The sequence below is a fragment of the Crocuta crocuta genome, unplaced genomic scaffold (genome assembly GCF_008692635.1).
Source record: "Crocuta crocuta isolate KB4526 unplaced genomic scaffold, BGI_CrCroc_1.0 scaffold70, whole genome shotgun sequence".
NCBI classification, from domain to species: Eukaryota; Metazoa; Chordata; class Mammalia; order Carnivora; family Hyaenidae; genus Crocuta; species Crocuta crocuta.
In genome coordinates this window covers 18212192-18226659 of record NW_027528417.1, presented here as the reverse complement: position 1 = coordinate 18226659, position 14468 = coordinate 18212192, and the positions used below count along the sequence as shown (strand labels likewise).

Sequence of the window (14468 nt, the reverse complement as noted above, 5' to 3'; positions counted from 1 at the left end):
TCTCTCTTCCACTGCTAGTGACTGCTCATCTCCAAAAGGAGAGAGTTAGGTATTCCTAAGTTTGGTCTAACTGTTGAGAAACGTAACCAATGACGTTTTGGTTTTACCTTCTAGGCTATTCATTTTGCATCCTAACTGGTTACAAGAGCATAGGGTGACAAATGAGCCATTAGGCTTGGGTCTTCCTAGAGAAGGGAACATCCCTTTTAACAAAAATACTACTTTCCTCTGTCTGCATTTGCATTTACTGGCATTTGTCTTTCCTAGGGAAGCATCAAAGAATGCAAAGCTTTGCAATTCATGAGAATATACTCAAACTTTCCAGAATGCTGGGATGAAATCAGATATGTGATGAATTCTAACCATTTAATTTTTTAAAGACCTAAACAGAAAGACAGGGACCCTTGTGCTGCCTGAATATTTATATATAAAGATGGGGCCAGTGCAAGTACATCTGCATTTTCATTTACCATGTGACCTGAAGAGCTACGTAAAATAACTATACAGGGGGAAAAGAACAAAAGAGAGTACTTCAAAGCAATTATCTCTAAGTGGGAAAATTATAGGCAACTTAAGTTTCACTATTTTTCCCTAAATTCCCTAAATTTAGTAGTAGTACTGAATGTGTACTACCTTTAGAATAACAAAACATAATAAAGATATTTAAAAATTAATGATTACCAAGGTGTAGGGATAAGGAGGGGAATGGGATGTGTAGATACTCATAAGTAACTTTTTTCCTCCTCCTTTCTACATTTTTGGATTTTCAAAATAATATAAATCATGCTTTAATATATAATGTGAAAACTTTCTCTTAAAACATACCTAGATTTGCAGAAAACATTAAGCTGGGGTCTTCTGCAGAGTCACACCAAATACTTGCTCTCCCACACACACACACACACACACACACACACACACACACACACATCAGCATTAGGGTATTATCTCTAGAGCAGAAATGGAGTGAGAAAAACATCAGCTGATACTGCAGAATTTAGCACACAGGGCAGGCTGTGCACCAGGTCCTTATGAGCCACTTGCTTCTGGAACAGCTGTATTTCATTGACATTAAAATCCCTTTGGCATTGGGATCATGTAAACAGCCTGGGCGAGTGCCCCCCGCCATCAGAGAGAAACAGCTATGGGAATGGAGCTTGCTGACTCATGGCCTTGAGCCACATGCTGCCTGCAAACAGCTGACAGAGAAGGCTCCAGAAATCACTGCCCCTGCTGACCAGGCACCTGCTCCAGAGATCACCGCTAAAGGGCACCAGGGGCTGCATCCATTCCCTGTGAACCCTCTGCACACAGTGTTGATGTCTAATCCAGGGAGCCTGGGGTTTGGAATTTGGCAGTTCTGACTTTAAATCTGCAATCCCCTATTGCTACTCCAGGTGTGGTCGTAAGCAGTCACCTATTCCAGAGTTTCTCAGAGTTCTGGTGTACTATCTGCACCAGAATCACCTGGGAACTTGGTGAAAATACTGATTCCTGGGCATCATCCTAGACTTACTGAATCTGAGTCTCCAGAATGGTAAATTAGAGAATCTGCAATTATAGCAAACTGATTCTCATGTATTAAATGTTGTGAACCAATGTTGTGACTTAACCACGATGGATATCAGTTTCTGCCTCTGTAAAATAATGCCATTAATACTTTCCTCACAGGTTGTCTTGAGGATTAAATAGATGACATAATTATGCTTCTGGCAGGAACATAGTAGGTACTCAATAAATGGTAGGTAGGAGTGTATATTGGTCATTATTACTTCAGCTTCAGCTTCTCTAAAAGGATTAATTATCTGATCCTATATATGAGGAGAAGCACTTTTCAAATATAGTGCTTGGTTCTCTGTCTGAAGGGGAATCAAGAAATGTCCCATGGGGCCAGGCCAAAACATGCTCTAAGTCCAGATCTATTCAGAGGAAAATGAATGTTAGTTCATTCTAATGGGATATGGTGGGATGGTGGGGGGACTTTTACCTCCAATGCTTCTATGACCTAGACTCTGCACAGTTTTTAATGCCCCTGGAGCACTGTTTCACAAGAAGTACATTATCCTCTCAGGAATCTTGTGGGGCAGGGAGGATGAGTATGATTAAGACTGTTTTTGCAGAAAATTTAGCAAACATCATGGTCATGGCTTTGCTGTGCTCACCTTGTCCAGCTGTCTATGCAACTCCAAGGACTTTTCTAAAATGTCATATTTTTTCTTGTTTTCATTGATGAAGTCATCGCAGAGGTGCCTGAGCTCTACACACCTGGGTCGGATGGAGTCTGCCGCGTAGTGGTGGCTTTGGATGAGCTGATCCCCGATTATTGCAAGCAGCTGGGCCTTTTCCAAGGGCTCCTGCAAAGTGAATGTCCACAACCAAGCATCAGAAGCCAGGTCATGGTGGGGCGCCTGGGTGGCTCAGTCGGTTAAGCGTCTGACTTTGGCTCAGGTCATGATCTCGCCCTTTGTGGGTTCAAGCCCCGCATCAGGCTCTGTGCTGACAGCTAGCTCAGAGCCTCGAGCCTGTTTCAGATTCTGTATCTCCCTCTTTCTCTGATCCTCCCCTGCTCACACTGTCTCTCTCTGTCAGAAATAAATAAAAACATAAAAAAGAACAAAAAGAAGCCAGGTCATGGTGAGGCTGATATTCGCCTACCATGTGTCCCAAACCTGGAACAACTTAGGGAGATGTTGATTCAGGTCTTAGGCTGAGAGTTAGAGCTGGGGATCCTGGGAAGGCTCTGTGGTAGTTCAAGGTCTCCAGGAAGTCTAGCCTAGTCCAGGGTCACCTGTATCTTGAAGAAGAGCAAACCATTCATTCAAATGTTTGTGGAGTTCTGGGCAAGGCACCGAGGATATACTGGTAACAAGCCATGATGTTTAGTCTAACGTAGAACTCAGATTATTAAATAAATTATACCAGCAATTCAATTATTACAACTGTGATAAGTTCTTGGCAGAAGAGCATGAGGTATTATACTGACCAGAATTGGAGACTGAAATCTCTTGTCAACTAAATGGAAAAGTAAAAGGATCAGACATGCAACCATGAAGAGAGAGTAGAGTCAGCTGAATTTGGGAAACTGGTAAAGATCTACTTTGAACAACTCTATAAAGTGTCGTGAAACTTTAAGAAATATGTTTATCGAAACCCCTTCATGTGACTCATAGGATCCCACTCTGCTCTGACTTCATCTGTCCAGAAACCACACCTCCTACCTCTCTTCATGGCTCACTTTGTTCTAACCACATATGCCATGTTTTTTTCTGTTTTTAATTCATTCATCACATATTACTGAGGATCTTCCAAGTGCCAAACACTGTCATAAGTGTTAGGGGTTTGGTGGTAATCAAAGCAACAAAAATCCCTGCCCTCATGAAGCTTACATGCTAATAGGACACACAGGCAATAAACAATTAGATGTGTAGATTATATAATATCTTACTTGGTGATGAATGCTATGGAGAAAGATCAAATGGGGAAGGCAGGGCAGAGAGTGCTGGTGAGGGGTTGTTATTTTAAGTAGGATGGTGAGAGAAGGACTCACTGAAAAGGTTGCTATCCACGCAGTACAGAAGTGTTAACATAGCAAGACTGAGACTGCTGTCCTTGCAAGGCCTGTTTGTAAAGTTAGGCCTTGGGTGCCATCTAGGAATATCAGGAGGGTTCCTGCCATCCCCTTATAAGAATGACTCACTGTGCCATTTGTACAAACAATATGCTTTATACTAAACCCCTGCTTTCTTTCTGGGAGTATGGAATTCTTTTATATGCCAGGCAGAGGCTACCTACATGACCAGCCCCCAATAAAAACTGGGCACTGAGCCCCGAATGAGCTTCCTTGATAAGACAACATTTGACAATAGTGGCACAACCCTTTGCTGGGGGAATCATCTGATGGGACTCCACTGGAAGAGGATCTTGTAAGCCATCTGGTTCCTAACAGACTTTGCCCCATGCACTTTTCCCATGTTGATTTTGCTTGGTATCTTTTCACTGTAATAAGTCATAACCATGACTATAAGTACATGCTGAGTCTTATAAGTCCTCCTAGCAAATCTTCAAATCTGAGGGTGGTCTAGGGGACCCTTGACAGAGAAGCCAAGGCCTGAGGTGAGGGACAACCCATGCTGTACTTGGTGGGGACAGGTTTGACATATTCAGGCAGCAGGAGGAGGCCACTGTGGCTGGAACAGAGGAAGCAAATGGGAAAGAAGTAGGAGACATAATCAGAAGAAAGAGGGAGACTTGATTGGGGAGAGCTCTGATGCCACTGTGAGTACTTCAGCTTGTACTCATTATGATGTAGGGAAGCACGGGAGGATTCTGAAGAAAGGATCTCATTCATATTTTTAAAAGGATGGCTCTGCTCTAGTGTTGAGAATGGCAGAGAAGAGGCACAGCAGTGTGTAGCAGGAGCTGATAGCTCCTGTAGCAATCCAGGTAGGAGGGATGATTTAAACAAGGCTGGCAACCAAACTAGTTTCACACAATTCCAGGACCCTGCCTCAGGGTCCTTCTCTTGGATGCTTCTCCCAGGTTGGCTCACCTCCTCACAGAGCCTTCCCTGATTACTGTATCTAAGTCACTCCCAGCAACACACCCACCCAGGCCCTTTCTCTTGCTTCACTTTCATTCTTTTTAACAGCATTTAACCTCTACCTGAAAATATCTTCTTTGTTTACTTTAACATATGATTCTCTCATCCTCCACCCACCCCTACCAATACGTAAGCTCCATGAAAGCACATAGAAGCATCTCATAAATATTTGATCAATAAAATGGATTAGCCAATGAACTAGAAGATGCAGTGATATACTTGGCTGGAATTGTGTGAAACAACATTGACCTGTGAGTCAACACAGATGATTTCCATGCTTCCAAAGGTCTCCAGGAGCTAAGAGGCCATGTGCATCCTCATGACTACGTCAAGCATTCCAGTGAGATGCATTTTCCCTCGCTTAACTTTTTACAGTAACACAAGGAGTTATGATGACTCCAAGTGATGACCTCACCCCTCTCTTAACTTATAGTGGTTTATGGTTTCAACAATCTCAACAACACTGCTCCCTTACTGGGCCAGTCATTCACCAAGCCCTGCAGAGCCCATATCCTTCTTAACAACTTCCTCAAATTCTGAGCCCTTCTCCACCACCTCCTGGGACTGTTCTGGCCTTCCTGCTTACTGACCAGGACAGTTGGTCTCTTTGCTTTCCTTCAGGCTCTCTTCAAATCATCCTCCATACTGCTGATGAAGCAGCAACTCCATTATAGCATCTCATCACATCTACATCACTGCCAAGCCTCAAATCCTTCCCTGGCTCCCCACAGTCTTCATGAGAAAAGCTCAAACTCCTGAGCAATGCAGAGGGCCTTTCATTACCTGGCTCATACCTGTAATGAGCCTCTCACTCCATTTCCTTACCCCCATCCTCTATTGTAACCCAACTTATGACCCGTTCATAGTTCTCCAAATATTCAGGCAGTTTTGGGCCCCCATGCCTTCTCTGCTTGCTCTCTCTGCCTAGAAAGCCCATCCTTCCCTCACCACTACCCCCACCCCTCACCTCCTGATGCACCTACACCCTCTGGAGCTAATTCTACATCACCCTTCAGAGTTCATCCTCTCCAGGAAGCTTTCTCTAACTCCACCATTTAATTTTAATGCCTCTCCTCTGTGTTCCCATAATGCCCTGTGTCTTTCTTGATCAGAGCACATACTTCACTGTATTGTGATCACTAATCTATTGCCCATGCTAATGCCGCAGACCCTTGTGAGCATAAACCAACTCTTATTCAGCTTAAAACATGCCATGACACATATTAGGTACTTAGGAATAAATGCTTGTTGTGCAAAACAAAACTGAGTAATGGTATGGGAATAAATTGATGCAAATCAAGCAGTAGATAATTAAAAGGAGTCATGGATAAACACCCAGTGCATTTGGTCTGCCCAGCAAAGGCCAGATGGTCACCATCACATAGAAAAGGTCAGAATGCTAATTCCTCAGACAGTGATTTTTAACTGTTTTGCTCACTGCGTTATCCTCATAATTTAGAACAGTACTTGGTATAGTAGGAGATCAAATATTTGTGAAATGAATGAAGAATGAATGAGACTCTCTTACCAGAACTGCTTAGCCACTGCAGTTTGAACATAGGAAACATTCCATAGCACAGTTTGCCACACTACCTCTGTGATATTAATGACAACAGCTAATATTTGTGGAGAGCTTACTATAGGCCAGGCACTATTCTCAATGTTTAAATTGACTGTTTTATTTACTCCTTACAACAGACCCTTAGACATAGGCCCTGTTTAACAAAAGGGAAGTAGAGGCACAAATGGCCCAAAGTGATCCAGGTAGGAAAGAGAAGAGCCAGGTTTCAAACTCAGGCAGTCTGGCTCCAGAATCTGGTTCTGACCAACAAACACACACAGAAAAAATGGCTGTATTTGTTCTGCCTAAGCTTAGAAATCTCCTTTGGTTGATCAGATTCTGATTCTCATTTGGTTGACCAACCTGTCTGATTCCAGTCAAATACAAAAACATGAAAACTTGGCAAGGAAGTCTGTTGCCTTTTTTTTTATTAGGTCCAGCTGCCAAATTTATTAAGAATGGCACAAATTTGGGGGGCCTGGGGAGCTTATTTGGTTAAGGATCTGACTTCAGCTCAGGTCACGATCTCACAGTTCATGAGTTCAAGGCCCATGTTGGGCTCTGTGCTGACAGTTCAGAGCCTAGGGCCTACTTCAGATTCTGTGTCTCCATCTCTCTCTGCTCCTTCCCTGCTCACATTCTGTCTCTTTCTTTCAAAAATAAACGTTTTAAAAGCTTTTTTGAAAGAACAGCACAAGTTTTCTGGGCTCAGGAAACTTCTCCATGGGATATTTGCCAAGTGCTTTGTAGTGATGACAGCCTGCCCTTTGCTTGGCATGCAGCATCTCACCCTTCAGAACTGTTTTTAAAACACTAAGATGTTGGAAGAGAGGTGTGAGTAGCAGGTCCAAATGGGTCTTGGGAAATGATCCATACATAGAACTCAGGAGCCACACTAGACAGCTGGAAGATTACTCTACTGAAATGAATGGATAATAATAATAGCTTCCAGGTTCTGATCATCTACTATGCTCTAGGCACTCAGTCCTTATGAAACCTCTACCTCATTTCATATTCACAGGAATAGGAATGATTATTAACAGTTTATAAGGTGAGGGGTGGGGCACCTGGGTGGCTCAGTTGGTTGAGTGTCCGACTTCGGCTCAGGTCATGATCCCACGGTTTCTGGGTTCAAGCCCCACATCGGGCTCTGTGTTGACAGCTAGCTCAGAGCCTGAGCCTGTTTCAGATTCTGTGTCTCCCTCTCTCTCTGACCCTCCCCTGCTCACGCTGTGTGTGTGTCTCTCTCTCTCAGAAATAAATTTTTTAAAAATTAAAAAATAAATAAAATGAGGGGATGCGTACAGAAAGGCTAAGAAACTTGACTAAGAGCACACAATTGGTATTTGTTAGAGCAAAGATTTGAATCCAGTTCTGTCTGGCTCCAACACCTGTGTCTTGTCACCTTCCAGCCTCTTGGCCTCTTTGCATGTGCTATAAGTGATGGCTGCACAGCCATGACTGTTNCTACAATTTAAAGCTTTTTAGTCTATACACAGCTTCTGCTGAAGAAAATCTGGTGACAAAATAATCAGATTTCTTTCTAATGAGAAAGAAATGGCTGAATTTTGGTGCTCCAAACACAAGCCAGCCTGGCATCTTTCAGATGCTGAGAATTCCAGAATGCTGGATAGTCAAGTTGCAGCATGTAATTCAGAAACCCTTATTGTAATAATAGCTTATTCTTCTCCAGACTCTACTGCTATGACAGATGAAAGTGTCTACTGTGAAAGAAAATGATGAGAAAGGGTGATGGAACCCAGAGTGAACCCACAGATAATGGCCTAGGAATGGAATATACATATGGAGAAGTGGGCCAGATGAAACAAGAAAGGCAGAAACTTAATGGCTGTTCAAACTGAGCGTACACATGGGAGTTCATTGTACTAGTTGATCTACTTTTGTGTGTGTTTGAAAATTTCCATTAAAAAAAAAAAGCCATGCCCCTCCAGCTAGGTTTATATCCCTAGGAGGTTAATGATCTGGGTTCCAAGCCTTCTTGAACGCATACTATAACTGCTGGCCCCTGGACATATGGAGAGAGGTCAAGGCCGAAATCAAGTTGGTTCCTCTGCCCTGTCCTTGTCTTCTCCCTGATGACCCATCACCAAGGGCCCCAGCATGCCTTACAGTCACAACCCTAGAGCAAATTCTACTTTTAAAGAAGAGTAGGGGCTGAAACTACTACTGTTTCTCAGAATTAGAAATGAGCACCCAAAAGATTGCTAAACTGTCAAACCAGACAAAGGTTAAAAAAAAAAAAAAGAATGGGCTCAGTAAGCACACAGCAGGAGTCTGGTCACTGAGTTGGCTCAGAGGATACCCATGAGGATGATATCACCATACAGTGAGATGGCTATCAGTGAGTGGCTATGCCAGTAGGGAAGGTGACCCCTGAATGCTGAGTGAAGGATAAACCCAAGCAGATTTTGGTAGACTCTAGCTAGTCATCACCTTGTTCCTTTAACACTTTATAGGACAAATGGAAAGACTATCCAAGCCTTTATCATTTGAAGAAACACTGCCTCTTAGAAGTCTGAGGGAAGACATATTAACAAGATTCTGGTTATGATAGGATAGCTTTTTTGGTTCATTGAAAGGCAGAGAAATAGGTCTACTGCATCCTTTAGAAAATAAGTAAAAAACTGGATAAGTAAGGCACAGGATGTGTAAAACAAATGTGCAGTGGGTTAGTCTACCTGGTTCAGGTACTTTGCTCATGAAAGATGAATCATGGGTTCACAGAGCTTTCCTTTGTCCCATGACCATAGGTTTCTTCCCTAGCTCTGATCAGCAGTCTCTAAAATATGTACCAAAGATCAAAAGTCCAAGGAAGTAGGCAGAAAAGAGAAAGTGGATGTAGTCATGCAGATCCAGCCAACCCAGCCAACTATTTTAAAACAAAACCCAGACTACCCTCCAATGGATTCCACTGAAATAAAACGCAGTCCTCACTGTCATCACTCTCACTTTGTTCCTTCCTGGCTCCCTAAGTTCCAGACACATTCCTTGAACTCATCAGCCTCATTCTTGCCGCAAGAGTTTCACACCTGAGACTTCTCTGGCTTGTATGCTATTCCCCAAATCTTTACAAGGCTATCCAGAGTTCAGATCAAAGGACACCTTCTCAGAGAGACCTTTCCTGATTGCCTGAGCTAAAGTAGCACCCTCAGTCACTTATATCTTGTTATTTTCTTCCTACCATTTGTCATTATCTGACACTAGTATTTATTGGATTACTTTCTACTTCTCTCTCTCTCTCTCTCTCTCTCTCCCTCCCTCTCTCTCCAGCAGAATGTAAACCCAGTGAGAGCATGGTTTTGATTACCTGGTTTGCCACCATATCCATGGAACCTAGGACAAGGAATACCTGGTAATGAATGAACTCCTTCAGGTCAGTAGCTATTTTCATTCATATATATGCCATGAATATAAGGACTGGGCTTGGTGAGGCTTTTTCATACCCATAATATAAGGACTGGGCTTGGTGAGGCTTTTTTCCCTAATATATGAATGTATATAAGTGAAAATATATAGTAAAGTGAGTTCTCTCTTGAAAAAAAAACTGAAATTACATAAAATTGGGACTGTCTTGAGGAATCTGAGATACATAGTCATTACATACACAAAATTCAATATTTCCACTGCTTGATAAATGTTTCTGATCATTCATGCCTACAGAACTAAAATGTTTAGCTGTCAAATGATCACTGATAATAGAAGGAGGGCTCATAGGGAAGGATGATATTCTTGAATGAGAGTCTGGGTGTACTGGTGGGTCCATGTGTTCACACTTGTGCAGAAGCACCTCCAGCTAGCTCTTACGGTCAGAGTGAACCTGGTTTGTATTTGTTACTTTGGTGAGAGGGGCATGTCTCTAACTATAATGTGCATGTCAGTCACCTGGAAATCTTATTAAAATGCAGATTCTGAATCTGAGGGGGGGGGAGGTGCCTGAGATTCCATATTTCTAACAAGTTCTCACTCAGGTGACACCTACGCATTGGCCAGAGGACCACACTTTGGGAAGCAAATCTCTAATATTGCAAAATTACCATCTGGAAAACATACATATAGATTAGCTCAGAAAGGAAGTGCTAATCATCAAGGACATAGTCCCCAAGAGACAAAATCTAATTTAAGAATAGCGGAAAGGAATTTCTCTGGAAAGAGAGGACTCAGCTCTCTTAATTTGTAATAACCCAAATTTGTAAGGACTTGAAACAGAATCACTCCTATCTGCTGACTTGTGTGCAGATCTGGGAAACTGTCTAATTCTGGTATGACAATTGTGAAACACATATTCTTTCACAAGTTTGATATTGACAATTTTGGGGGCATGAAAAAGGAAAAAGCCTTGCCAGCTCCGTGTAGCAGCAGAACTGATGTCAGCCAATTTCCTTCTTACCATTCTGCTTGTTATAAAACTAGTTGGTATCTTCTTTTCTGGTTTCCCCGTTTCAAGTTTCCCCTCCTTACCACCAACTCCCACACCCACATCCTGCCAGAAAATAATGTGCCCACTGTGACCTTTCCTCATGCTGCTTCTCTACCAGCAGGCATGTCTCCTGGTACCCTCCCCCTACCTGGGGTGGCAGTGTGGTGACAGAAAAGGTAGGATTTGGGCATTTCTGTGTCCCTCAGCAACCTTCCAACAATATTGAGTGGACGTGATCTGTCACTGTCCACAGTAATTTCCTTCCCAGTCCATAAAAACAGGAAAAAAACAAACCTGGCCTTCTCCTTCCAGTTTTTTGTGTTCCTTAAGAAGTTGCTCCACACGTATCACACTGTCTCCAATGTCTGTAAACTCTGCTTGCTCTGCCAACAAATTGTCTAGGGCACGCTTAACCTAGAAGACACATTAGAATATCCAGAAATAAGCCATGAGCATCTCTCTGGAAGTATAGGTTTGTATACACTGAGTAAACTTGAAAATCCAGAAAGGATTCAGGACTTTAATGTATCTACATATACATTTTTTTTACAGCTTATTAGCTTTTAGATTAAGCTTGGGGTGGGGGTGGAGAGGGGAGTGTGGTGCTGAGATACATGTAGATGAAATAGTAAAGCTACTTTTACAGTCAATCAAAAAGGAAGTTAGTTAAGTATCCAACTCTTAGTTTCAGCTCAGGTCATGATCTCATGGTTTGTGGGTCTGAGCCCCTCATTGGACCCCATGCTGCCAGTGCAGAGCCTGCTTGGGATTCTCTCTTCTGTTCTCTGCCCCTCCCTCCTTTTCCCGGCCCCTTCCCCCACTTGCACGCATGTGCATTCGCATACACACTCTCTCTCGAAATAAATAAACATTTTTTAAAAAGGAAGACAAACCATACACAAAATGTCATGTATGCCAACAGGAAAATGGGATTCTAGAACATTGCTACCCCACTGAAAAAGGAAGAAGATAATCAATGAGGAAGCAAGAATATAAGGAGGAGGTTGGATTAGGGAGGACACTCAATATCCATTGTTCAGGGGGGAAGAGAGAACCAGAAGTCACTGAAACATGAAAGGAAGTTCTATTAAACAAGAAAATAACACCTCATGAAAATTGTGCTCAAAGTGTTGTAGTTGTAGGCATTGGTTAAGCTTCAAGTGATGCTCGGACCAAAACTCATTAAAGGCTTTTTCTGTCTCATCCAACTGAAGTAATAACCTGTCAAGAAAGAATGAGAAAGTAACATTGTGGTTAGTATCAGGACAGCCACATGAGTCCATGTAGGCTTATGTAGATAGCTCCTATGTTTCTTGTCAGTGATATTAATTGTGGGAATCTCCTTATTATACAAGTCTCTGTCGCCTATGACTTTCTCATGATTCAGCTGGCTCCCACATTTTCCATTTTTCAATCAGGACACCCTCAGAATGAGGTAGAAACTTCATTTCAGATGCAGCTACTGTACTTTCAAATGTACCCCTGGTAACCTTACCTCTGTGCCTATTGTTTTCTACCTGAGATGACAGGTGTGTAAAGTACAGCACCCAACAAACTGTTATTTAGAAATAAAGATAAAATAAATACTACCATCTCCTTTGAAATCCTAGGATGAAAGCATGCACAAAAGGGGAGGGACAGCATTCTTACAAAAAGATCTCTATAGATGGATACCATCTTTTTGCCTTTGTTGTCTCAAATACTATTTTTTCTCGACCCCAGCAAGACCCAGTAGTAGCTGTTCTTGTTTGTTTTGATCATCGAGTTCTATATATCCTCTCCTCTCTCACTCACCTTTCCATGGTAGCTACATTCTCTAGCTGATTGGGATTGAGTTTGCTGGTGGGACTTTTGGTGGCTGGTTCTTGAATGCATGACAGCAATGCAGTTCCTTGCTTTCCAAGTAATTTCAACTCATCCTAGAGAAAGGAAAATATAGTTTGTCTTAGAAGAAACTAACAAAAGCAAATTCTTGGTAGATTTGAGGTAAAGAGAATGGCAGATCAGGTACATCTTTTTCATTTAGGAAATTAAATGCTAAAGAAGTCAATCTGCAGCTTTCAAAAATTAATTAACTTATTTATTTTTGTTTTTTCAATTTAAATTCCAGTGTAGTTAACATAAAGTGTTATATTAGTTTCAAGTGTACAGTATAGTGATTCAACAGTTCTTTACTTAGTGCTCATCATGGTAAGGGTACTCTTAATCCTCTTCACCTATTTCTCTCATCCCCTTACCTACCTCTCCTCTGGCAATCATCTGTTTGTTCTCTACAGTTAAGAGTCTGTTTTTTGGTTTGCTCTTTTTTTCTCTGTTTTGTTTCTTAAATTCCACACATAAATGAAATCATACATTTGTCTTTCTCTGACTGATTTATTTCTCTTGGCATTATACCCTCTAGATTATCCATGTTATTGCAAAATGGCAAAATTTCATTCCTTTTTATGGCTGAGTAGTATTCTACTGTGTGTGTGTGTGTGCGCGCACACGTGTTCATGCACACGCCCGTGCGTGTATCACATCTTCTTTATCCATTCATCTATCCGTGGACATTTGGGCTATTTCCATAATTTGACTTTGTAAACAATGCCACAATAAACATAGAGGTGCACATATCTTTTTGAATTAGTGTTTCTGTTATCTTTGGGTAAATACAAGCCAGTGGTATTACTGGATCTTATGGTTATTAACTTATTTTTAACAGGTAACACATACACATGATACAAAATCCAAAATATACAAAAGGGTATACATTGGAAAAAGTAAGTCTTTTGTTCCCTGCCCATCCACTTTTCCTCTCCAAAGCAACAACTGTTAAGTTTTGTGTGTATCTCAAGCTGCTGTTGTGTATTTAAAGCAAAAGTAATAAATCAATAATTTTAATTAATATTATTTAATTATTTATAGTAGTTACTTAACAATTTTAAATTTATTAACAAATTAATAAAATCTGGTTCTAATCCAAGGCAGAGACCAGAGACAAGAAAATGACAGATACTGAATAAGTGCTACACACTGCCTTGCAATAATAATGTAATAATTTGATAGTTGAGCAGGAAAAAAACTTCATCTGGTCTTATCAATAGACACCTGCTTCTCCTTCTACCTGCCCCCAAAGTGTGGCCTTGTTCAATTACTGAAGTTTGGTGGAGATGGGCAGCAACTTCGGGTTGGTATGGAAAGAGCCATACTTCCATGGCAACTCTATTCCTCTCCTTTTACATGGGGCGAGAGGGCTTTGTAATTGGAGAAGATGTCAGTTATCTCCTGCCAAATCCAACAACTCTAATCCAATAATCACACAGCACAGGTCATCTCTGTCAATGCCCTGAGCAAAAAAAATAGGCCCATAGTTACAAAAAAATATGCTCTATGCACATGAACCCTGAATCTCTCCTCAGGCCTAGCCACTGCCAGCCTTTACATAGTATGGAGCTCATTCCCTGTGGGAGGAGTTTCATACTTCTCCACGCTATTCACACTCAAGTACTGGCTCCCTCACCCTCATGCCTTTGTTCTTGGTCTTCTATCTCACTCTATTATTCATCCCCTCACAGGCTTCTGCTGTCGAAGCCTCAAACTTGTCCCTGGATTTGGTTGATGATACAAGTTCTTTGGCCCAAGTTCTTTGGACACCCTCTATAGCTCTGTCCACTCCAGGTAGTGCCCTAAGTCACCCTTTAGGCTGGTACTCCTGCATGGGAACTAGACACATCCCTTCTTTTCCACTCTCAGGTGTCAGCCCTCATTTCTTCTTATGTCACCAATACTCATTAAATATTTGTATGTTGGATGAATTAATAATAGTCTAAAAGAAATTAGGTTGCAAATGAATAAGGACAAATAGGATATGATAGGGGAAGGGGGGG

The 14468-nt window shown here is 41.7% G+C and overlaps 1 protein-coding gene across 1 annotated transcript in view; it reads right to left on the bottom strand.

Moving 5' to 3' along the window:
• MCF2L2 (MCF.2 cell line derived transforming sequence-like 2) overlaps positions 1-14468 on the bottom strand; it is a 200840-nt gene that overhangs the window by 87499 nt on the left and 98873 nt on the right. Inside the window, exons 10-13 of the mRNA XM_077754581.1 lie at positions 12394-12518; positions 11706-11820; positions 10894-11013; positions 2163-2354 (exon numbers count right to left, since the gene is read on the bottom strand). Coding sequence (XP_077610707.1) covers positions 2163-2354; positions 10894-11013; positions 11706-11820; positions 12394-12518 — 552 coding nt within the window. The remainder of the gene's footprint in view (positions 1-2162; positions 2355-10893; positions 11014-11705; positions 11821-12393; positions 12519-14468) is intronic.